This window comes from Zonotrichia albicollis, chromosome 26 (genome assembly GCF_047830755.1).
Source record: "Zonotrichia albicollis isolate bZonAlb1 chromosome 26, bZonAlb1.hap1, whole genome shotgun sequence".
NCBI lineage: Eukaryota > Metazoa > Chordata > Aves > Passeriformes > Passerellidae > Zonotrichia > Zonotrichia albicollis.
The window spans coordinates 7379729-7404367 of NC_133844.1; the positions used below are offsets into that span (position 1 = coordinate 7379729).

General features: G+C 42.8%; 2 protein-coding genes across 4 annotated transcripts; one reads left to right on the forward strand and one right to left on the reverse strand.

Moving 5' to 3' along the window:
• The first annotated feature begins 1631 nt into the window (after positions 1-1631).
• On the forward strand, positions 1632-9975 carry AP3M2 (adaptor related protein complex 3 subunit mu 2). The gene is made up of 8 exons (XM_074559265.1): positions 1632-2015; positions 3228-3399; positions 3907-4044; positions 4539-4624; positions 5199-5332; positions 6091-6298; positions 7024-7168; positions 7576-9975. The coding sequence occupies exons 1-8, from the start codon at positions 1743-1745 to the stop codon at positions 7674-7676; spliced, it is 1257 nt and encodes a 418-aa protein (XP_074415366.1). The 5' UTR covers positions 1632-1742; the 3' UTR covers positions 7677-9975.
• On the reverse strand, positions 8169-24620 carry PLAT (plasminogen activator, tissue type). Of its 3 annotated transcripts, none has more exons than XM_005495934.4 (14): positions 24372-24619; positions 19982-20083; positions 19559-19598; positions 18997-19128; positions 18563-18676; positions 18028-18202; positions 17419-17510; positions 16993-17167; positions 16583-16668; positions 15951-16134; positions 15348-15484; positions 15125-15265; positions 13493-13641; positions 8169-12313 (listed from the first exon to the last, which is right to left on the reverse strand). In XM_005495934.4, the coding sequence occupies exons 2-14, from the start codon at positions 20060-20062 to the stop codon at positions 12155-12157; spliced, it is 1665 nt and encodes a 554-aa protein (XP_005495991.2). In that variant the 5' UTR covers positions 20063-20083; positions 24372-24619; the 3' UTR covers positions 8169-12154. The 3 variants fall into 3 exon arrangements, with proteins under 3 accessions (XP_005495991.2, XP_074415364.1, XP_074415365.1); XM_074559263.1 differs by lacking the exon at positions 24372-24619 and adding an exon at positions 22236-22393; XM_074559264.1 differs by lacking the exon at positions 18997-19128 and having other exon boundaries at positions 24372-24620.
• Between the last annotated feature and the right edge of the window lie 19 nt (positions 24621-24639).

Below are 24639 nucleotides of genomic sequence, written 5' to 3' on the forward strand. Positions count from 1 at the left end.
CGGCGGGGCGCGGGCGGCCGCCAGGGGGCGCTGCGGGGCCGCGGCTGCGCCGCTGAGGGCGGGGGAGGCGGGGCCAGGCCGGGAGCGCGCGGGGCGGGGCGGGGCATGAGGGGAGCGGCCCGGCCGTGAGGTGACGTGAGGCGAGGCGGATCGGCCCGCTTAAAAGATTTGCCCGCTGTGAAAAATGCGTATTTTATGATTGGGTTTTCGCAAATATTACAGTGAATATTATATGTGTTGTGTTAGAAAGTAATGCTGTGTTAAGTTTCTTAACTAGTATGTTAAATATAGTTTTGGGTTGTAACAAAATGTTAAAATAGAAACTATGCTCTGTAGGATGCTTTGTTTTCTAAAGAAAGGACTCGCACTGAGATAGCAGTTACAGGACACCTAAATCTTTCAGAGAAAGAGAATTTATTGCTCCATTACCAGGAGAAATTAACTTCTTCCCACCTCGCACAGCCATGAAGACACCATCAGGATTCAGAGGAATCAGTTGATACTGACCAGACAGAATCCTGTGTTTGAATGGAATTTATGCATCATGTATGAGGTGTATGAATATGCAACAGGTTATTGCTTTTAAGGGTCAATCCTCTGTTAACGTGGGTCCTTTTTCAGGCTTATGCTGCCCAAAAAAAGGTACCTGGACATCCATAACTCTTTGTTGCTATTGTCTCATACTGTCTTAATTCAAATCGTCCAAATTATTATTACTCTATTACTATTTTTATAACCATTTTGTTACTCTTAAACTTTTACAATTTTAAAAACAAGTGATTGGCGTTTTTCACACCCACAATCCTGAATCACAGTTGGGTCTGAAATCTCAGATTTCAGCCTCTTCATGCTGGGGCAACAGTCCGACCTTCCTCCCATACAGAAGAGGCTCCCATATAGAAAAGGCTCCCATGTCAGAAAGACTATGTGCTCAGATACTTCATTTAATAGGATACAAAGGACTACTTTTCCACTGTTTTTGTATATTTCCAGCAGTGTAGTAGGAAAGTTATTTGTCATGGCATGTTTTACTCAGAAGTCCAGGGATCTGCTATATGAACATGAAACACTAGTTCTAGTTATGCAAAGGAATAATTTGCTAGAGAATTTCGGTAAATTTGGCATCACAACTTTTTCACGCCAGCTGAATTATTTCTGGTCTGTTACTCCGTGTTGAACGAACCAGCAAAATAATGGAGGGGCAAAACGTTTCCCTAGCTGTCCCTCCCTGCAAAAGCCGGGTTATTTCCTCATTTCATGGACTGTAGTTCAGTTCCCCTCTAGAAAAGAGACCGAATGAGGAGCATGAGTGGCAGGCGAACACCCGGCCGAAGCCGGGGGAGCGCGCAGCGCCCTCCGTGAGGGGAATCCTCAGGTTGCGACGGCGCCGCCTAGCGGAGGCGGCCCTGCGTAGCTCCGGGCCTGAGGGAGCCGCGATGCTCCCTGCCTTGTCAGGTGTGTAACGGGACGGGACACGGAATCGGTGGCCGGACAGAGACATGGGACGCAGAGACGGGCGCGATCTGTACCCGCCGACATCCCCGGGATTGTCACGGAGCGGGAGCTGCGTCCTGTCACGAGCCGTGCGCCTCATCGGCCTATGGCGTCCAATAGCAGCGCTCGCTGCTGGAAGCCCCGCCCCCTGGTGGGTGGGGCGCCTGCCGGGGGCGGGGCCTGTGTGAGAAGCGCTCTGAGGGGTTTCGCTCCGGCCCGGCCCGGCCCGGCTCGGCCCCGCAGCAACCATGATCCACAGCCTGTTCCTCATCAACGCCTCGGGGGACATCTTCCTGGAGAAGCACTGGAAGAGCGTGGTTAGCCGCTCCGTCTGTGATTATTTCTTTGAGGCGCAAGAGCGGGCCTCGGAGGCGGAGAACGTGCCGCCGGTGATCCCCACGCCTCACCATTACCTCCTCAGCGTCTACCGGCACAAGATCTTCTTCGTGGCCGTCATCCAGAGCGAGGTGCCGCCGCTCTTCGTCATCGAATTCCTGCACCGAGTCGTGGACACCTTCCAGGTATGGCCGAGGGCTGTGGGACCCTCGGGAGCCTCGGCAATGAACCCCTCTGGTTTGCACCTCTTAGGGTTTTTTTTGTTTCTTATAATGTAATTTTCATCCTGCGTTTGTGAGGATGTGGACAGGCTTGCTGTAGTTGGGAATTTACTGCCTAGGAATTACTAGGGAGTAGTTGGGAATTTACTGCCCAGGATGGATTCGGGATTTACCTGTGCCCATAAATCATAAATCAGTATTTCCATTTTGCAGCCTTGTGTGCTCTGGGAAGTGTGAACTAATACCAAGCTGGCCTTGTTCTCATAAGGAGCTTTTGTTTTTTAATCAATTAGCGACAACCTACCTGTGCGTTTACACCTAGCAATGCTTCTTAATAGCTTCCTAAAGCAGTGAATTGCAGGAGTTGCCCCAGAGGAGCTGCATTCCCTCTGTGCCATGGTTGACACATCTCCTGATCAGTTTAGGAAAACAGCAAAGATGTCTGTCTGTTCTTCCTCCTGCCAACAACAGGGCTGTGTTGTCTGCCTTTGAAATGTCTTGTGACCAGCGTGTTGCCAGCATGCAGGAAATGTGTGTGCTTGGCCAAACGAGTGTCATGGGAGCTTCTGCTTCCAAGATGTCAGTCAGAACCTGTAGCTCAGACTGTGTGCTGACTTATTTTTCTCTGACTTTCAGAAGTGGATTGGCCATTTAAGCCAGCAGTGGATCGTGTCAGACCCTTTGGTCTTTTTTTTTATGAGGGTATGAGTGTGTTGTCACTCATACCCTCGTAAAAAAATTATATTAAAATTTAGTATGTCTGAAAACGAGTGTTTGTAATGCAGAATTAGAATTTCTTTACTGTCACAGCATAAATATATTCATTCTTTATGCAGAATCTCATTTAATTGCTGTAACTAGAAGCTCAGGTTTGTGTTTGTGCACTTGCTCTCTCCTGGAAGATGCTTGAAATTCACATAGAATAAGACAGTAAGTAAATTAAATGTTCAATTTTAAAAATTGCTGAATTAGTTGGGACAGCTGATGGGGGAATTTGCCACCTCACTGGAGCAGTGGCCAAGGTGTGCTCAGAGTTGTGTGTGTCTGCTGTGCTTGTAGTAATACAGGGAGTTTCAGTGGTTTTTTGCAAGAAGAGACTTGATTTATTCCTGTGTTCACTAATGTTCACTAAGATTCTCTTTCAGAGATCATTGAATAATCCTTTCTTTTGCACAGGATTATTTTGGTGTCTGTTCAGAGGTGATAATCAAGGACAATGTTGTGGTGGTTTATGAGGTGCTGGAGGAGATGCTGGACAATGGTTTTCCATTGGCAACAGAGTCCAATATTCTGAAGGAGCTGATAAAACCTCCCACTATTCTGAGAACAGTCGTCAACACCATCACAGGTACAGGGAAACAAGAAGAAGAGAAACTGGGGGCTCCAGGTGGAAATATTCCTGCGTAATTAGGACATGGGAGAAGAAAATTTATTCATGCAGCACAGGTGTGTTTAGGGAGTCATGTGTTAGTGCTTTGCTTTGAGGCTCCTTCCAATTTCAGCACCAGCTGCACTTTGGTTTTGGTCTGATTTGGGGTATTTTAACCTAAAAAGTCAGATTACATTTTCAGTTAGACATGACATGACTTCTAGGATGAGTTACTTTCATGTGAGTTTACCCATCCCCATGTGCAGACATTTTCCCATGCATTACTGTGATCTATTTTAGAGCTGGGTGTAAGAGAGATGTAAATTTTTGGAGTACTGGGAGTCTGGAGAGTAAATGGAAGAGTAATTTCCTACAAAAAAAAACAGAGGTTTTTGGGGATTAATTACAATTAAGCTCAACAAAGCCAGGGACTTGCTCTGCAGCATTGCCTAATTCTGGGGGTGTTGATTCCCTTTCTTTTTCCAGGAAGCACAAATGTGGGTGACCAGCTTCCCACTGGACAGCTCTCAGTGGTGCCCTGGAGACGTACTGGTGTCAAATACACCAACAATGAGGCCTATTTTGATGTGGTTGAGGAGATTGATGCAATCATTGACAAATCAGGTATGGAACCTGCTCCTGGTTAAGAATTCCTAGTGGCTGAAGAGAGAGTTAGGTTTTGAAATAGGTGCACCTTCATCCAAGTGTGGGAAGCTCTGCTCCTATTTTTGCTCTGGAATGATGCTAAATTGTGTGTGCTATTCAGTCAAAAATCTTACAGAGGCACCAGGGTTTTCATTCTTGAGGTCTCATAAGCAATTCTGTATTGGGAAAATAGAAGATGAGTAAAAACTGTGCACAGCACTTTATCTTTAGTGTTTGTGCTTCTTAGTCTTGTTACAGCTGGGAGCTGTTGTCATTGGCCATTGAAATGGACATTGTTGGTGTCCATGATCTTTCTGAATGAATCTTCTAAGAGGAGTCATGGGGAATGATACAAATGTTGAGCAGGCTTCATTAAGAAAATACATTTCCTTCCTTTTCACTCATAGTTTTTACACTTTGGGATGTTTTTGATCAGCTTCACAAACCCAGCTGTGTTTTCCTTATTGTTCCAGGTTCCACTATTACAGCTGAAATCCAAGGAGTGATTGATGCTTGTGTCAAGCTGACTGGGATGCCAGACCTTACCCTGTCCTTTATGGTAAAGCTCAGGGATGTATCTTCACTTAAGAATTTTGAGAGGGATTTCCCAGCCCTGAGATTGTGCTGCTAAGCCCTAATCTTAAGCCCTAAGATTTCCCTGCTGCTAAGATTGTGATCTTGTGGTGATGTACATCAGAACAAGGGTGTGCTGGATGAACAGAGAAAGAAATGACAATGGGAAATCATCAGGAACTTCAGCAATTTGGAGCCCAAAAAGGCTTTTTCAGATGATTTGTTTGTGATGGGTGCTGTGAGTAAGTTTTTGAGATACAGTGGTGCTTAAAGCAGATATCCTGAAGAGCCACCTCTTCTATGAGTATGCACCAATGTAATTATGTGACATCACTCAGTTTTCTAAAATAGGATTAAAAATATCCTAGAAAAGGATAGAGATTATTGAGTGCTGCTTTTACATGGATATAACAGCATCAGACAACTTCAGGTGGTCAAGAGTGTGTCAAATGCTAGGCCCTTCATGGACAAAAGATTGCTAAGAAGGGGAGGTCATTTTAAGTCATTTTAGGTCATTTTAAGCTGTGCTGCCCTCACAAACTTTGTGATTTCTGTTCCAGAACCCCCGGCTCCTGGATGATGTCAGCTTTCACCCCTGTGTGCGTTTCAAGCGCTGGGAGTCAGAGAGAATCCTCTCCTTCATCCCCCCTGACGGCAATTTCCGCCTGCTCTCCTACCATGTCAGTGCTCAGAAGTAGGTGATGAGTCTGGTGCTGTGAGTTAGGAAATTTGGATCCTTCTGGCTAGGAAGAGGATTAAAAAAGGAACTTTTAAAGCTGAGGTGGCACATTGAGCCAAAGGAAGTAGAGGTGCATGGTGATTTGTGTTTTCTTTTTTTAAAATTACATTTTTTCTCCTTGTGATTCTGTAATTTCTTTCTGGCCAGCCAGCATTTTTCAAAGACTGCTAGCAGATAAACAAGCTAGAAAGTAAAATAATTAGACAGTGTTGATTTCATATGTTTAAATTAACTTTTTAGAATAAAACAAGATAGTTTGGTGCTCCTGTTAGGTTTGTGACATCTCTCCCAATGGAACCACAAGTTCTTGCCCAAGTTTGCACTCTTTTCTAGAAGCAGCTTGCCAAGTACTATTTGGGGTTACAGTTGCTAAAGAATTTTGCTAGATCTTTGTCAGATTTGTCTTTAGTAGGTGAAAAAGAGTGGCAAATGCAACCAAAAGCACAAAAATGAAGTTCAGGTGGTGGTACTTGCCAACGTGGCTGTGACGTGTAAAACCATTTCTTTTGGTCACACTTCCTCTTTTATTGGCTGTAGTTCCCTTTTCTGATCAAACAGGACACCACAAGCTTGATTACAAAAAGTGCAATTAAGACATGAGAAAGGAGCAAAGTCAGGATTCCATTCTCATACAAGTGCAGGATTTCCTTCTCTTTTAAGCAAATCTGAAGCCAAGAGATTGACAAGGACTTTCTGTTTGTTTCTTTATTCAGCCTTGTGGCAATTCCTGTCTATGTCAAGCACAACATCAGCTTTCGTGACAGCAGCTCCCTGGGACGCTTCGAGATCACAGTGGGGCCAAAGCAGACCATGGGGAAAACTGTAGAGGGGGTGATGGTCACCAGCCAGATGCCAAAAAGTGTCTTAAATATGACCCTCACACCCTCCCAGGGAACACATGCCTTTGATCCAGTTACAAAGGTAAGAGGAAAGAAATTAAATATTATTTTTAAAAAAATTCTTTCTTATCTATCAGAAAATGCAGTCAACCTGTTGATGCTTAATTCCATGAACACGGCTTTGCTGAAGGCAGTGTGTTGGGGTGAGAACTTTTTGTGAATAAGTTCTCAGAAAAAGTTTTCTGAATAAATTCTGAATAATCTGGGGATTAAGGAAACCCTGCATACTAGGGTTTTCTTAATCCCCAGAGCAAATACCTTGGTGTCTGAATTTTAGTTCTGGCTGCTTGGTGTGTGAAGAAAATCCAAGCACAGATCTTGTATAATGGGAAATCAATCTGGTGGATGCCTTACAAACTTATCTGGTCATGCCCAGTGCTGCATGTTGGTCTTCTGCAAACACTGAGGGTTGATCAATGGTTTGGGTTTGGTTTGGGGTGTTCTGGTTTTGTTGTTTGAACTTTTTTTTTTCTTCTTGCAAACATAAATCTGATGAGTTTACACTCTGCAATTAGTAGAAATAGCATTTATAGTAGACTTTTGGGGAGCCTCATGGAAAGAGAAGGAGAAAAAAAGTTTGGAGTGAGGTATCCCCTCCTTAATCCTGTGTCTGCCCAATATGAAAGGTAAGATACTAAGAAAAAGACATTTTTCATAGAGAAACGTTAAAAGCTGTCATTGGAAGGGGACTCTTCTTTACAAGGTGCAGCATTTGAGTTTCACTGCTGCATTTTCTGCTCCTTCAAGTTACTCTCATGGGATGTTGGGAAAATCAACCCCCAGAAGCTGCCAAGTCTGAAGGGGAGCGTGAGCCTGCAAGCTGGGACATCAAAGCCAGATGAAAACCCCACCATTAACCTGCAGTTTAAAATTCAGCAGCTGGCTATATCTGGTAAGTGACTGAGGTAAAGAAGTGCAGTGTTCTCTGCTGTGCTCATTCTGCATGTAGCTGAAGTAATTTTTCAAACCTTCTGAAGTATGTTCAACCTGAAACATGTTCTTCAAGCAAAAAAGTTGCTTTGACTACAGATATATGGATTTGTTCTTTGTAGTGGTCTGTGAAACAACTTAGCTGCATTTCCTTACAGACCTCTAAAGAAATTAAGGGTATGGATGTGTTTGTAAAGAATGATTCTCACAATTAGCAGTTGTCAGTTCTTCTCCATTCTGTCACTGCTTGCTAAAACTTTCCCTGTTCTTTCTGCACCACCAGTATGATCTTTGTCCCTTTATCCCCAAGGCCTGTCAGCTTTGTTTGTGGCTGCCAGTCTGTCTGATGCTGTGTTTGTTTGCCTCTAGGACTGAAGGTGAATCGCCTGGACATGTATGGGGAGAAATACAAGCCCTTCAAGGGGATAAAATACATGACCAAGGCTGGCAAGTTCCAAGTCCGAACCTAGAGGCTCCTGAGAGCAGGGAGAGCACTTTTCCTGCTTCCCCTGTCCTGAGAGCAAGGAGAGCACTTTTCCTGCTTCCCTTCTCCTCCTGAGAGCAAGGAGAGCACTTTTCCTGCTTCCCTTTTCCTCCTGAGAGCAAGGAGAGCACTTTTCCTGCTTCCCCTGTCCTGAGAGCAAGGAGAGCACTTTTCCTGCTTCCCTTTTCCTCCTGAGAGCAAGGAGAGCACTTTTCCTGCTTCCCTTTTCCTCCTGAGAGCAAGGAGAGCACTTCTCCTGCTTCCCTTCTCCTCCTGAGAGCAAGGAGAGCACTTTTCCTCCTCCCCTGTCCCTGGCTGTTGGATGCAGCCTCCTATCCCATCCATCTCTTTAGGGTTGCTCCCTTGTCTGTAGTAGCATAAGCAGGAAAGTGCTCAGAGTGCTGGAAAGCAGGGATAAGTAAGATTGACCTGAAACCACCTCATCCCTACCCTGAGTCTGAAGTTTTTTGGAACAATATTAGATGGGAGAGTTGCTCAGGTCCCTTAGGATTAGCAAGTCAGCTATGTAAGCTTGTATCACCTTCATTTTGCTGTCTTAGAAGAAATTCTAGGGATTTATTGGCCTTTTGTAGCTCCTCTTGTATTTTGTTTGGCTTTTATCCTGTTGTACATGCTACGAAGTTGAATTTCCACAAACTTCAATGTGATGATCCAGCATTTCCATTCCTGTGTCACTGGGTTAGGGGTAGAGCTGTGTAGCTCATACAGCAGGGAGAACTTCTAGCTGTTCTGCCTCAAAAGCACTGGAAGAAACTGGAAGATTGTTCTGCCCAGGATGGGAAGTTGAGAAGCCTGAGACTGGGAATGGTGCCACAAAGAGAAGAAAGGAAGAATTGCATTTGTTCTCTGGGTATTTCATATGGCATCCTGATCAAGGATCTTGAGTCTCTGAATACAGACTTGAAATATTGTAACTGATGGGCAGTGGTATCTCCATGTAATTCTGCTTCTCCAATTTATTGCATCAATGTTGGAAGGTGGGAATTCTCCTAGCTCATTTGGGGAATCAGAAGAGACAGACAGGGGAACTTCTGTGGGGACAGTACTGATGGAATTTCAGGCTGTGCCCACATGAAGATAACCCCTGTCTTAGTAACTTGTTGGAAGCTCTTTTTGCCTCTCCTTTCCTATTGCAAACGATGGTGATAGTGCTGATTTCCTGCTCACTGAGTCCTCCTTTGGTACCTTTGTAGTGTTCCTCCTGTCCTACCTCATTTCAGCTTCTGCACCAGCCAGGTGCTGTGCAGATGGATTCCAGGCTACGCCAGATTTCCCACTGGGATCGTCTCTTCCTCAGGAGCTGTTGCTGTCTCTGCCCATCCCAGCCTGTGTCCATCCCTGTGTACTCAGAAATAGGAAATGAGAGGCACCTGCACTGTTTTGTTGTCTGTAACAGCTCTGTGGCCACTACATGCCAATGTGTTTTCCCTTGGTAGCAGAACTTGCACTGAGCTGCTGCACACGTGTGGCAGTGGAGTCCAGTTCATGTTTGTGGGCAGAACAGGGTGACCCTGTAAATGAGCTTTGCTTGGTCGTATCTTATGCAAGCTGTTCCAGCTCCAGAGCTCAGTCCCCAAGGGCACTGGGTGCCAGAGGCCAGCTCGCTCTCAGACCAAGGCCGCGGGTCAGCCCCTAGCAAGCAGGGAGATATTCAGCTCTTAGTGATCAGGCAGCTCTTGTGATTTCAGCTTTGCTTGCTAGGTAGCTTCTCCCTTGGCCTAAGGCTCCAGCAGACGGTAGAGAGAGGAGAAGCAGAAGGCGCTGGCTGTTCCACGAGTATGGCTTTATTGTAGGGGTCTGTGAAGGGTCTCAGCTCTTCTTCTTCCCAGTTAGCAGGGGTACAGTATGCTACTTTTATACCCTTGGCCTGGATCCAATCCTGACCAATGGCAAAGGTGTTAGGGTGACTATAAGTGACCAATGGTAGGGTTTAACACAATATTGCCTTACATGGCTATAGGGATAAGGTACAAGGCGGATGTCCCTGGAGACAGGAAACTTCTTTGCTGCTGTGTCAGCATTCTATTCTCCAAGGGGCCCTGGCTAAACTTGAGGGGTTTACTACAACCCTGGATGAGGGAGAGCATTCATTGCACCTTGCATGTGGTGACACCTCACGAGTGTTACCTGGCTTGTGGCATTGCTGGTTCCTGGGCAGGGTTCCATAGCAGGCACATTCTGCTGAGGTGCTGGTACTGCTGAGCATGTTCAGTGCAAGCAAAACCTTCAACAATGACACCAATAAAATGAATTTTTACATGTCATCTGTGTCAGAGTGGTTTGTGCAGGCTTTATAAGAAATAAAGGTGGTATTTGAGGAGGAATGTAAATGATGGCAATTTGATTGTGTATAGCGGGTGCCTTAAGGAGATAAATGTATGCAGTTATATTAATTTATCTCCTTAGGGAGATAAATTTATGCAGTTGGCATTGTAAACCTGGCACTAAGTCACTGTCTGAAAATCTAAAACTAATTTATTTATTGGTGATTTTTCTTTGTGTTTCCCAAAAGGAGTGCTGAGCATTTCCTAGAGCCTCAAGTGAAAATGTCTTTAGGAAAGCAGCTGAACCATTTCTGTTTACTGTGTTGGCAGCATGCTAAGGGCAGTGCTTTGATTATGAAGACAATTAAATACCTCACCACCTTCCTGCTCCTTGATACTGTCCTTTGGCTTTGTAGCTTTGATTTTTAAAGGATCTTTTATTTACTGCTGAAGTGATTCATACTTGAGATATTGAAAGGTTTTTATATACATTAGGGCATCAGGTTCTTATGACACAGCAGCCTGAGATGGCTGCAAGTTCCTGTGGGAGATGAAACAGGGCAGGAAGGGGAAATGGAGAAATTCAATGACATAAATTGGACATTCTGGAGGGGAAGCATGAGGTGCAGCTCATTTACAAAAGATGTCAAACTAAGGTTCTGAAACAACAGGGTATGACCATGTCAGCTGCACAGGCAGATGGCAGAGGTTATTCTTGGATCCTGGCTCAAGATGGAGCTGCTGTGTGCTGGAAGAGGACAGGTAGGGAGAAAAACTCCGTCAGAAGTGGGAAAGCTGATGCAAAGATGGAAACCAGCTCAGGGATTTCTGAGTTACTGATTGATGATAAAACTAAATTCATTCTGTACCCTCAATACAATGTTTTCCTTTTGTAAAATGGTAGTTACACCTTTATTTTCTTTACAAAACAATGAGACAAAAGCTCTCAGAGAGGCTTCACTCTTAGGTGTGCATAGATGGCACTCAGCAGCATGTGGCAGCTGCAGTAATCAGCATTATTTCCTTGCGTTATTACAAGGAAATTGCTGATTACTGATTCTGGTTCATGGTGACTCTGTTGTACCTGTCCTGTTTTCTGTTAAAGGACAAAGGCAGCCTTGTGATATCTTTACTTGTGGATGTAAATCCAGCAGGAACTTAAAACAGCTTCCAATACACCTGTCCTTTGTTTTGACCTGCTGCACAGAAGGGAGAGCTTTTACTTCATATCACACGATAATGCATAGAAATTTAATAGTCAAAAAATATGCATTGATTCTGTGGCAGATCAAGCCAGTATTAAAATTTTTATCTATTCCATTACCAGGAGCAAAACCAAGTTAAAGAATAAAATGTCCTAATAATTAATCCAACCTGAATTTGCTCAGAGAGTTAAAGCTTAAATTCAGTTAGTTAACTGGTTCCAAACTGAAGAAGTAAGTAGTGTTTTAATCTGGAAATAAGCAGCCCATGCCTACAGCTTTTGTTCTTTCTATTGGGAACCAGCTTCTATTGAAACCAGCTTAAATTGGCAAAGCCTAATGGTACAAGGACAGAGCTCAATGGCTTCCAATTGTACAGCCAAGTAAGGAGGGAGATGAAGTTTTTAGGAAATTAAATGTCCCCTTCAGTTCACACCCATTCCTAAAACAATATATTGCTGAAGAGATGCATGATCTCTCTTGGTTTATTCACTCAGGGCCAGAATTAATTTTTTATTGTACTTCTGTGATTTGATGCAAGGTGAAGGTTTGGTGATGGTGGGGAAAAGGGTGATTAGCTTCTAATAACCTGTAATAGGGAGAGTATTACACACTGCAGTTTGTCTTCCTATTGTCCTAGGAGTTGTAAGTATTGGACAAACAGGAAGCCCTGTCAGCACATTTAAGGCACCCAGAAGGAAGTTTTGAGGGCATGGGCCAGAATTAATTTTTTATTGTACTTCTGTGATTTGATGCACAGTGAAAGTTTGGTGATGTTGGGGAAAAGAGTGATTAACTTCTAATAACCTGTAATAGGGAGATTATTATGAGAACATGCCCTTCCTACACATTGCAGTTTGTCTTCCTATTGTACTAGGAGTTGTAAGTATTGGACAAACAGGAAGCCCTGTCAGCACATTTAAAGAAGGAAATTTTGAGGGCATGGTCACAGGACTGGAAAGGTTCATTTTCCTCTCTCAGAGTTTCGTGGTGTCCTGAATCCAGCCAAGATAACGAATCACTTTTGTGTAAACGCCGGGAACGTCTCTGCGGCCACAGCCGATGCCCCAGCTGATGATCCCGATCAGGTGCATCCGCTCGTCCTTCAGACACACCAGGGGCCCTCCAGAGTCGCCCTGCAGAGAAGCAGCAGGTCAGTAAAAATCTCTTTCTTTATTTTTGCATTGCTTTTCCCACCCTCACTGGCTTTAGGGGTGTTCACAGATACACCCTATGTAGGATGCTCACAAATCAAGAGCTCTTCGTTGTCACGGATAAATTTTATGAAAAATCCTTTTGCTGGATCTTTTCTCCTCAGAAACGAAATGTAAATAATAATTATCTGCTGCTGTGTAATGCAGCAGGTGCAGCTTTGATTGGTCTCATGTGGTTGTTTTTAATTAATGTCCAATCACAGCCCAGCTGTCTTGGACTCTGGGCAGTCACAAGATTTTATTCTCATTCTATTCCTTTCCAGCCTTCTGATGAAATCTTCTATTCTTTTAGTATAATTTTAGTATATAATTTTCTTTTAATATAATATATAATAAAATAATAAATCAGCTTTTTGAAACATGGAGTCAAGATTCTCATCTCTTCCCTCATCCTAGGACTCCCTCAAAGACCACCACAGACTTTTACCTAAGGCACTTTTATGTTCCAGACTCCCTCAGTGTTCCTCTTATGGGGAGAGACACAGAAAAATGTAACACTGAAGTGTCTTAACTTTGTATGGGGCTCATTTATGAAATGCAGATAAAATGTTGAAAATAAAAAAGAGAGGAAGGCTGTTATTCAAGCTATAAAGATCAAAGGGGTTTTAAACTGCTATGTGTACCAGTAAAGCAAAATTATTAAATAGCTGTTTAAACAGAAAGGATGTGGATTGAATGCACACCTTCCTTTCTCACTGTCATTGCTGTTTAGCATCTTCCAGCCTTTATTTTCTCTATTTTAGGTAGAGGGTCACCCCCTTCCTTGTGCAGAACCTCCTGCTGGGTGTTTTGCCTGCTCACATAACAGAAAATAGTAGGAAATGCTGGGCTAGGTTTTCCTGTTCAGTTTTGTGGTATTTCCTGTATTTGGGATTTTCAGTTTGTGTTGTTCTGGTTTGATTGCCTAAGTGTTCCCTGCCCTCCCCTCCATGAGAGGAAGAGAAATGAAAGAGAACCCAGCAGCTCTGTTCATCACAAGTCTACCAGAACTGCCATGTAGGCAAATGCATAACTTCTTAAAACTATTTTCTGAAACTTTCTGTTTGGTTAGCTCGAAGTACAGAGAAAAGAAAAGAAAAAAAAGAACAGAATTGGGTTTACCTTGCAGGCATCATCAAGGTTCCTGGTGTCTCCTGCACATATCATGTTTTCTGTCACTGTCCTGTTGTCCAGGTGCTGAGCTGTGCAGCGGCTGGCTGGGAACAACCTGACATGGCCTTCCTTCAGGTGCTCTGAGTAGAATGGAGAATCTGCAAGAAAAATGACAAAATAAATATATATCTATGTCTGTGTATGTGCATATGTATGTTTTTTAAAAGTTGCCATTCCATTTCATAGTTTAGGGGAGAGTGAACAGAAGCAGCTCTGTGGCTAAACTAAAATTTCCTTCCAAAGGGTCTTTTTATATCTTGGGTGTTGCACTTTGATAATCAGAACAGCTTAAATCTAGCTGAGAAACAATACTGGTTCTTCAGCAAGCTGGAGAGGTTTCTGCAGGCTCCAAATTAAAAGATTGCTGGGTTTCTTGGGTGGATAAATCATCTTTGCATGGTTACATCAATCAGAGTGAAGTCATGGGAAATATCTATGAAAATAACTGTATGAAACAGAATCCTAACTTTTTAACATTCAACTTGCACTAACAAAAGTTAAATGCTTTGTCATAGATAATACTGAGTAATTGGTACACTTGTGTTGGAATGGAAGAGATTTGGGTGGTCAGTTTGGATATTGGTTTTCTTCTCCTGCAGAGCTACAATTGCACAAAACTGAAAGTTGGCAGGATTGTTGTTATTCAGTCAAGTTTTGAATTACAATTGCAGCATCTTTTCCCTCTCAGAGTTTTTTCTGTACTCCCTGTAAGAAATGCTGAGGACAAGCTTTAAAAGTGCTTTAGAAATAATTTATGCCTCAGTTCCATGCTACATCTTTAGGTCTGTTCCAAAACCCCTTTGGATCCAAACTGTGACTAGGTTTTGTATGATAAATGCTTCACAGTTTTTGTCTTACTAAGTTTACAAGTTAGAGAACTTAAAGATGGAAAAGGAAGAAGGTAAAGTAAGGGCTGGATTTTTTTTTGTTTGCTTTAAATACAGGTCTGCCTGTGTACACTTTCAGACAGCTTTTATTTCTGTTTGTTATAGCTCACTTTAAAAACAATTTAACCAGCCTTTTCATGTATAGCTGGGATTGTTATTTTATTTGCTAATCTCTGCATAGCCAACCTCTCTTAGAATAAGGCATCAATCTGCAACTATATCAAGGCTTGAACTGAAATGGATTTTTGTCTAAATTACAGTATCTAAATGTACTGAGTACAGCAGATGGGGCAGCCCTGATGGCCAATCTTATGTCTCTCCTACCTTTTTCATTGTGCCATATTTTTTTTTTTTAGTTTTGCACTGCAGAGAGTATCAAGGAAGACACTAGAGCTGACAAAACTAAGATGAGTAACTTACAGCAAAACTTGATTTTGAGTAACTCCTACATACATTTTGTAGTGCTCCTATAAGCCAATATGATACATTACACATTTTGTAGTGCTCATATAAGCCAATATGATACTTTACACATTTTGTAGTGCTCATATCAGCCAATATGATACATTACACATTTTGTAGTGCTCATATAAGCCAATATGTCACATTACACATTCAGTGGTGCTAAAGGCTTGGATTCTCCGAGGGCACAGGACTGAAGCTCTGGCCATGTACACAGGCATGTTCTACTCACATTCTTCACTTTTGCCATAGCCAGAGATCTCACACTCAGTCCAGTCAGGCAGCTGCAGCTCTGGGCTGGGCAGGCAGGCCGTGCCCACAGTGCCTGTTGTCACAGCACACTCTTCTGCATCCGAGCCCAACTGCAACAGAGCTGAACAAGGGAAAAACATCCCCACGTCATTAATCACAAACCTGAGGTGACCTTCCAGTCCCAAAGTCAGAGAGGTTCTTACCAATGTCATTGTTGAAAGTTTCTGGGTCAAATCTCTGATGCACAATGTATTTCTTCACTGGAAACGTCTGTTCATTTTCCTCAGGAGTTGCTCGGGAGGTCCTGCCCAGCACAACCTTCAGCTGATTTGTTCTAAAACTGAAGCAAAGAGAGTCTCTATCCTGTGTTTACTACAGTGGACCCTTCCCTATTGGAAAGTCTGCTTTTTTCCTTTTAAATTTTTTAAAATTTATTTTTATTTTAGCTCTATTACTACTTTGTTACCCAGGCAGTTTGACTTCAAAGTGACTTATTTACCTTTATTTTTGTTCTGTGTGCTTACAGCCATCAGGGCAAAGCTCCTCTGCCAGCCTCTTGCTGTTCTCGAGTTTCAGATGATTCTGCATTTGTATTGACAACTTTGTTCTTCAGGTATCTGATACTCTCCTGTGCTACCTTAATGCCATCCTGCTAGTTTGCCCAATTAAATGTCTCTTTAAAATTAACTATAATCTTTAGAGCAGACTTAATGGGATAAAGAGGGTTTTTCTCCAAGTCTTGTACCCTTCTGGATGCTTCTATTTTCCAGATTTTTTCCCCCCATAGTACTGAATCCTCAACTTACCCTTCCTCAAAGCAGTGAGCAGCTGACAGAACCCAGCAGGAGCTGATCAGAATCCCCCCACAGAGGAAGTGCTCTGCAGCCACCCGGGGGGACTTCACAAAGATGGCAGCCTGCCATGGGTGAGCAGCAATGTCAGTGCTGGAGCCTCCTTTGATCCTGAACTGCTGCCGCAAGCCACAGGTGGCTGTGGAGGACAAACCCAAAATGTCCAAAATTAGACCAAATTTTTGTTCAGGCACTCTTGCTTTGAGTTAGGGCTAAGAGCCTCCTAGCCCATGCTGAGGCAGCCTGCCATGAGCTATTTAGTATTTGAGTCATCCCTGTTTCCTAGGAAACTTGTATTCTGATTTGAAAAATACAGTAAGGAAACCCTGCCTTTCCTGTTCTCCATTTCTGCAATCTTCCCTTCTGGCAGGCCAAAAGGCATTTCTGTGAGAGTGGAGCCACAGAATCTCTTTCTGCTCCAAAAAGCTTTTCTTGTTTGTTTGTTTAACTCCAGCTCTTTGTTCACTGGAAGATGCTGGCCTGTACTACAGCTTTTTTTTTCCTCTAGATCTTATTTTAATACAGATGACATGCAGGGCAGTAAAGCTTCAAAGAAAGAGAAGCAAGAGGAGTGCTGGTATCCTTACAGCATTTAGGGACATTGCAGTACTCCCAGGTGAGCTGATTCCCTTTCAGGACATGGCACCAGGGCTTGCTGTCATTATCAGGATTCCTGCAGCATAAGAGAGAAGAACTATTTTTATTATCAGATCTGCAGAGACCTAAAGGTGTCAGACTGTGACCCAAGTTTATTCATTTTAGAGATACATACACAGGGTCCTAAGGACAGATTAAATTTACACTTGCAGAGTCTGACCTTAGAGAAGCACAAATAGGTCAGGTGGAATAAAATTACAATTGGGAGTGAGTTTCATGGTCACCACTAATGCATTTTGTGTACTTTACTAATCCATGTCATGGACTAGAGCCTTGCATCAAGAGTACTGCAAGGCAGTTTGGTGTTTATTTTTTTTAAATTCTATAACCAACTACATACCTGCAGAAATTGTGAGTACCAAGGCCCAGCTGGTAAGCATCTCTTCTCCAAGCAGTGTACACCTTGTTGATGAGGATTAGAGAATTCCACTTCAAGCAGGTGGCTCCAGAGCTGGTAACACTGTGGCTGCCACGGTACTCTGTGCCTCTTCCAGAGCTGCAGTTGGTGTTCCTAACTTCAATAAAATAACTGCACATTACCAGATTGATGTGAACCTGTTGTTCCTAGGTGTGATTTCTATCCAAGTATTTATATATTACCTCTATGTATCTCATCCTCTCAGTGTCATAAACACTAAAAGCCTAAATATGATATACCATGAGAATCTCAACTTTTTAGGCTACAGAAATTGCCCAAGCTCACAGAGAACCCTTTAAATATGCAGTGAATAATGGAAATTCCAAAGCCCATTCCCTGTCCATGTACCTTTTGAACAGGAGGGCACACTGCAGTGTTCCCAGGTGTACCTTCCCCCTTTGTAGATGTAGCACCAAGGTCTGGAATCCTCATCTGGGTTTCTGAAAGAGTCCCAATATTATGCATCATTATAAAGCTGTTGCCAATAATGTCATGTGGGCCATCCATGCTAACAGTCCTGCTCTGCAGTGAAGATGTGGATGAACCATCAGAAGTTTGAATTCTAAAACTGGAGTTGAGGTGAAGATGAGATGGCAGCAGCAGGCGTGGACAGCATGTTTGTGCAGTTTAGGTCATGTACAGGAAACATTATTTTTTTACAGTTTTGACCAGGATTTGAAGCAATAGGAAACTGAATCACAAATGGAGTTTAGGGAGGGCTGGGAAGGGGCAAGAGGAAGACTGTGGGCTGAGAGATGCCACAAACATCCAGTCTAGGAAGATCTGAAGTTCAGATGGGTTTACAGATGTTGCAATTACTGCTCAGGGGCTGCACAGTGTCTGTCCCTGTGCAGAGTGTTCCCTGCTCGGAATCTGGCCACAGCAATCAGCCTTTCTTTAGCTCCAGGCTCTCTGAAGGCCGATTCCTGTGGCTCTGAGCCTCCATCAGCCTCTCACCTGCAATAGTTGTGATTGCCCAGTCCCAGCTCAGCAGCATCCTCTCTGTGGCCACTGTACCTCCTGCTCACCAGGCCACCACTATTCCAATTTAAACATTCAGCTCCACTCTCTGTCGTGCTCCAGGTACCCCTGTAGGTTACTCCGGTGTCTTTGTAGCATTTAACTCCAGTATCTGAACAAAAGGGAGCAAAATGTAAGGACAGCATCCAAATTCTTTCCCAGACAGCTTCCCTAGTCTCTGTTCTGTTTAAACTTGGCTCTCAGATGTCTTGTCTAGTAAGTCAGTGAAAATTCTGTCAGGCAGACTGTGAGTGGACATGAAGGTCTTCAGTTGCAAAATTCACAGTTTTATTAAGAGACATCTAAAACAACTCAGGTGTCCTTAAAAGTTCTTTGCAGTATTAGCTTTAGAATAAAAAAAAATACAACTTATTAGAGTTAGCCTACAGCAGGAGCTTCTGGGTACCTCATCCTTGAGCACTGCAAGCTAACATCAACAGCTCTGCTGCCAGCAGCTGTGTGGTGCACTCACCTATTTCACACTGCTTCCCTGAGAAACCTGGGTGGCACTGGCAGATGAAGAGCTGTGGGGAATAATATGCCTGTGAACATCGGCCCCCATTGTAGCATTTATTTCTAGTGCAGACTGTGGAATAAGCAAAAGCCAGGAAACACTGTTAGATTTCACAGAAGCAAGAAGCTGACAATGTATACACACCTTTCAATTTCCTGTCAGTTTCCTTTTGCCTGTTCTGTATTTCCCTACCCACCTGTTACTGCCATGTTTCTACAGCCTTTAATATTTTTGTTTATGTTCTTACAGCCTATCTTTGTTTTTGTTTTCATTTCTATCCTCTTCTATGCCCAGACAAATTTTCTGTGCAGTAACTGTGGCCCTGACTGTTCATTTTTAGGATGATTAGATGGACAACCTCTCACCATTTCCTTTTCCTTTGTCATACATACCTGTGGCAGGCACAGTGTGGCACCAACTCCGACCACTGTCGCACCTACAGTATTCTATTCTGCTCCCTGAAAGCCTCAGCCAGATCCCCCCGTGTTGGTAAATTTCTGCAGATGAATTATCTGTGCAAATGGCTGTAATCAGAGAAAGGAGATCCTCTTTTAGAGATACAGGGAAAAGACCTGGCTGAGCAAAAGGATTCCCTTCTGTTTCCAGGGGAAAAGAATCTGTGATGCATCTGTCTGCTGGGTTGCCCTTTTTCCTTCTCACAGCTGTCCCATCTCTCTCTGCTGTGTGCCAGATGTGCTATTCCACTCTTGGCTGGCCTCTTTTTATTTCAGGAGGAGCAGAAGGAAGGGAAAACTTTGTTGTGGATGATACTAATGGTCTGGTATTTTGCTTTTTGAATCTCTCATCCACATAACCATGACAAAAAGCTTTCAGGCTCTGTTCCTTCAGCATCCTTTGCTTTCCCCTCCCACGTTCACAGTGCTCCAGCTAACATGGTTTTAGTAAGCCTGGCTCACCTCTAGGTCTGGCTCCTTTTTAGTTAGCCTGGCTTACCTCTGGATCTGGCTCCTCGTTTGAAACGCGTGCGGAAGCCCTGCAAGCAGAGAAGGTGAATTCTGTCAGCAACTGCTCTCTTAAAAATAGGAGAGAACAAATCCCTCCAAAAAGCCAGTCCTTTTCTTGAGGGCATGTAAATCAGGGAGGCTCTGAGGGACTGTCTGCCCTCTTGTCAGAAATCCAGCAAAAAGTGCCTCTAGTACCTCGGGATGGGTTCCTAAGAACTGTAAATCATTTATTTGCCATGAGTTACCAAGTGATTCATTGTCACTCAGATGTAACATTTATTCCTCTGATTTCTTGTGAGCTAAGCAGATTCTCCTGCCTGATGCAGACAGCTGGAGTCAATGCTAAGGAATGTATTTTATTTTCCTGCTAAAATACAAGAAGATGGCAAGAGAATGATTTGCTGCTTCTTACCTGGCACTGGGCAGTCATGATTGCTCCCACCAGCAGAAGGAGACATGGGAGTTTCCCTTCCATCCTGAGTGTTTTCCACATCAGCTCCAAATCTCAAATCACCTGCAGAGACAAAAAATAAGATGTTGAACAAATCAGTTTTACAGTTGTGTTTTCTCTCTTCCTTTTAAAATTTAATACCTCCTCTACAAACCAAGAGCTGGGAGTGTGATAGAGCAGCAGACACAAGATGAGGCAAGAAGCTACAATTTAATTTCCAGTCTCTAGGATTGCCCTGAAGTTCCAAATATTTGAAATAATACTCCAGCACTGTTGCCCACACTATCACCTTTTTTTTATTTGTTATATGCAGAAAGCTGACCCAATTATTTGAGAAAATTACTACTTCCAGAATCATGAGCTCAGACTCTGTTTATATAAAGGCAGAGAAGGCAGCTGGATAGCAGCTGGTGAAATTGAAGTTTGATAGATGAGTCACAAATTGGGATTCAGGGCTAATATGGAGAAAGACTCTGTGGTTTCTTAGTAGTTTTGTTGTTTATTTCTTTTTGTTGTTTGTCTGTTTTAAAATCTGTCCAAAAGGCACAAATAGTCCAGTTTCTGAAGCAGAACCAGGAGTACAACAGGATGTGATTTCTCATCATCAGGCTGCAGAAAGAGGGGACTTAAGTTGCAAGTCAGACTGAAAAGATTCCCAAGAACATTTTCTGAGAACCCTATTACTCCATACTTTATCTTTGGGTCACATCTTGATGATAAAATCCTTGTCATTTGGAGCATCTGTCAGTGATTAGTGTTGGTCCATAGATTTCACAATACACTGTTTATACACTTTCAACCTATTTTTCACCTCTTAGGAAACATTTTATATTGTACAGCAAACCTTTTTAAAAGTGGTACAAGTGATTTTCAATTAACTGATTTTCAACATTAATTTCAATTGAACCTGAACTAAATCAGCAGCATTCCCAAAGCCAAAGTGAATTATTTGAACTGCTCCAATCCCTTGGTTCCTGCCCTAACCCTGCATTGTGCTCACTCCTGCAGCTGGGGCTCATTTTTACAGCTCCCAGGCTCGTTCTGCATCCCACAGTGCCAATGTTTGTTGGTATCACTGGTGATCTTTGTTTGCACCTGTGGAGAAGGCCTGAAGTTCTCACAACTGTAAGAAACAAGATTCTGGTAGCTAAGAAGCTTTCAAGGAAAGATTTGTTCAGTGAAACTACTTAGATCACAGTGGAGCTGCATTGTTGGAATTCCTGCCTGTTAAGAACTTATTTCTGAGCTGCCTGCTAAAATGCCCAAAAACAAGGCAACATCACTTTTTTTTTTTTTATTATTTTGATTTTTTGGGTTTTCTTGTTTCTTTTCGTTGGGTTTTTTTTGGTGGGAGGACAGCTGGCCTAACTGATATCTTGGAATAAGCCCCAGCTACCTGAAACCAGCAGGAAACTGCAGATCATTTACAGGGGGTAGCAAGAAACATCTTTTAAACTTAAAAATGTCCTTTTTATATTTTCTTTGCCATGGCTTAATCAAGTTTATCTCATATATTCATCTGTGCAAGCAGGTTCTAGCTGTGCACAGCAAGTGTTGATACTGCAAAATGCTGTAGTCTCTAGAACAGACTTTGTTTTTGGGGAAAAGAGCTAAAAATCCAAAAGAAAACAAAAGTAAGATGCTGTAGTCTTTGAAGGCATTGGAGGAAATGAATATTTTGAAGTCTTTGTTTCTGGAATCATTCCCAGTATTTCCTGTGGTTTTTGGCCACATTTAAGGAGAATCAAAGATGACTCCCCCCTCCTCCTCCTCCTCCTCTGTGTCCCTCCACTCTCACGCTTTGTACCCTGGGTGAAAGGCACACTCTCATCTCCTCCTGGGAAATGAGATAAATATTAGATAAATTCTCCTTTTGCTGCTAGTTCTCTGTGTCTCCTTTCCTTATCACCAAGTTATTAAATTGTCCATAGCTCCTAAATTCTTCTGCCAATGTCCTTTGTGCAGACTCCTCCTTGCTGACCTGCGAGAGCCCGGGGCTGTCAGCCTGGGACGCTGCAGCTCTCCTGAAACAACTGAAAGCCAGCAGCTTTATCTGCACTGGGAATCTCTTCAAAAGCAGGAAGGCAAGAGCTCAGTTAGTTAAATATCACGGTGCTTCACTTATTAAACTGGGATTTATTAAATATTAATAGTATTTAATTGATGTGGAAAACAGGAAATGCCCTTTTTCAAACAGGTGCAGAGTAGCGCCTACCTTTTTTTTTTTTCGCTTTTTCTCTTCTGTATTCTCTTGATTTTCCTTCCAGAAATTTTCCAGATTTTCTTTCCAGCCTGGCTTTGTGTTTCCTGTGTGTCTCTGCTCTGATTTCTCTCGCAGCTCCGCTGGAAGGGGTGGAGCGTACTGAAAGCATCCCACCCCTTCCCGAGCACCCAGGGGATGGACCATCGAGGAGGGGGCCTGGAAAGCTGCTCGCTGCCATGCATTTTACATTTTGCTTGTTTTATTCTTTCTCTTTTCCAGTCAGAAAGCAGATTCAGGTTTCAAAACAGTTTTTTTCCTCCATTGAACACCTTGTTGTTCAATGCACTCATCCCTTAGGATGAACTGTGCTGTGCCATGATGCTTCTAGGAGTGTGAGTGAAAGCACAGCTGGATTATATTTCCATATAATTATATGTATTATAATATATATATTTAAAATATTATAATCTATATTGTATATAGATCTATATATATATAATGTGTATATATATATATATACATATATATGTATATATATACATATATATATGTGTATATATATGTATATACATATATATGTATATACATATATATGTATATATATAACGTATGTATGTATATAATCTATATATATAATCTATATATATAATAACATATATATTTAAAATATTATAATCTATATTGTATATAAATTATATATTATAATTATATTATATATTATATATAATTTAGATTATATATATTATATATAATTTATATTATAAAAATTTTTATATATTATATATAATTTATACACTATATAAATTATATATTATAATTATTATTATATCTAATATATTATATATAATAATTATAATTTATATATATAATTATATATATAAAAAATATATCTATTTCAATATAATTAGAAGTCTGCAGTATGTAGACTTAGTCCTAATTAAGATATTTGGCAGAGAGGCACTGACCAGCTTGTGGAGCAAAGCATGCCCTGAACAGTCATGGGAGAAGAAACAATCACAGCAGCTTTCAAGTTAAATGAGCAAAACTTCTTAGAAATAAGGAACAGCATGTTCAGGGTCAGAGTTAAATGTTCACCGATATTACTCATCGTAGAAAATGAAGATTTATTCATGAGAACGTGGTGATGAGGTATTCAGTTATCAGAGTGTGGCAATGTGATGATCAGTTTTAGAGCTGATCTTGGGGCACTGTTATGAAAGCAGCCAGTGCTGCAATTGTTACAGTGATGAATGAATCCTACCTGCTTGGAACTGAGGATGTGAGACACCAGCAATCGAGCTCCTGACAGAATTCAGTGGGAGGAACTTCCATTTTTAGAAGCAGACTCTGTGAGTCCTCATTTGGAAAGCACAGCACTGGATATTTTGCATAATGGTAAAGATGAAATGCTGGGTACTCTGTGTGTTTATCTCGTCTCTGCATGGAGATCTATGTCAAGATTATAAAATTTATTTCTCCAAGAGTCACAGTGCTGGTGATAACATTACTGCCATAAGTCTAATTTAAGTGTAGCTGCATTTGGCTGTTTCTGGAAGGGACTTACAGTTGTTGAGATTGAACGCCGCTGAGTGAGCAGGGCCTAATTTATTTTATTTTTAAAGATAATAGCCATTTGACTTATAGATTAAAGAAGCTTGCAGAAATTATTTCCTGGCTTTTCACAGCTTAAGGACCACTATAATTGTCTACAAAGTGTGGTGCCATTTGTGGGGCTTAACATATTTTAGGAAAGTGTCTGCTCTCTCAAGCACCATCTACTGGCTTTTCTCTAAGTTGATGCTCGGGATAATTTCAGCCGGACTGTTCAATGGCAGTGAGGAACGGTGACATCGTGACATCCACAGCAGGTCAATGTCACCCTCTGTGCCGGCGGCTTTGGCAGGTCCAGCGAGGCGATCGCAGTTGTGGCAGATCTCGGAGCGCACTTTCCACCCCGTATTCTTGTATTCTTTGCGGCGGGATTAAAGCTCCTCACTCCAGCCAACCCAGGAGGAAGAAGCATCCAAACCGATGAAATGCCCAGAACAGCGCTTTTCCTCGGGCTGGGAAACCAAACGCTGCGTTCCGGATTGGCAAACTTTAGAGATGCTGCGGGAAGAAAATTGCCAACTCTGCAATTTTACTTACACAGCCCACGAGCTGTCCTCTCATCCCGAGCCCCCGACTCCGGGCGGTGCCGCGGTGATCGGGGCGGCTCCGAGCGGATCAAGAGCCGGCCCCGCTCATCCCGTCTGAGGGCGGCGATCGCGATTCCACCGGGCCGGCACCGAGTGCCGGCGTCCCCTTTGAAGGCAGCGATCGGGGCGGCCCCGAGCGGATCAAGCACCGGCCCCGCTCGATCCCTTTGAGGGCGGCGATCGCGATTCCCCCGGGGTGGCCCCCAGCGGATCAAGCG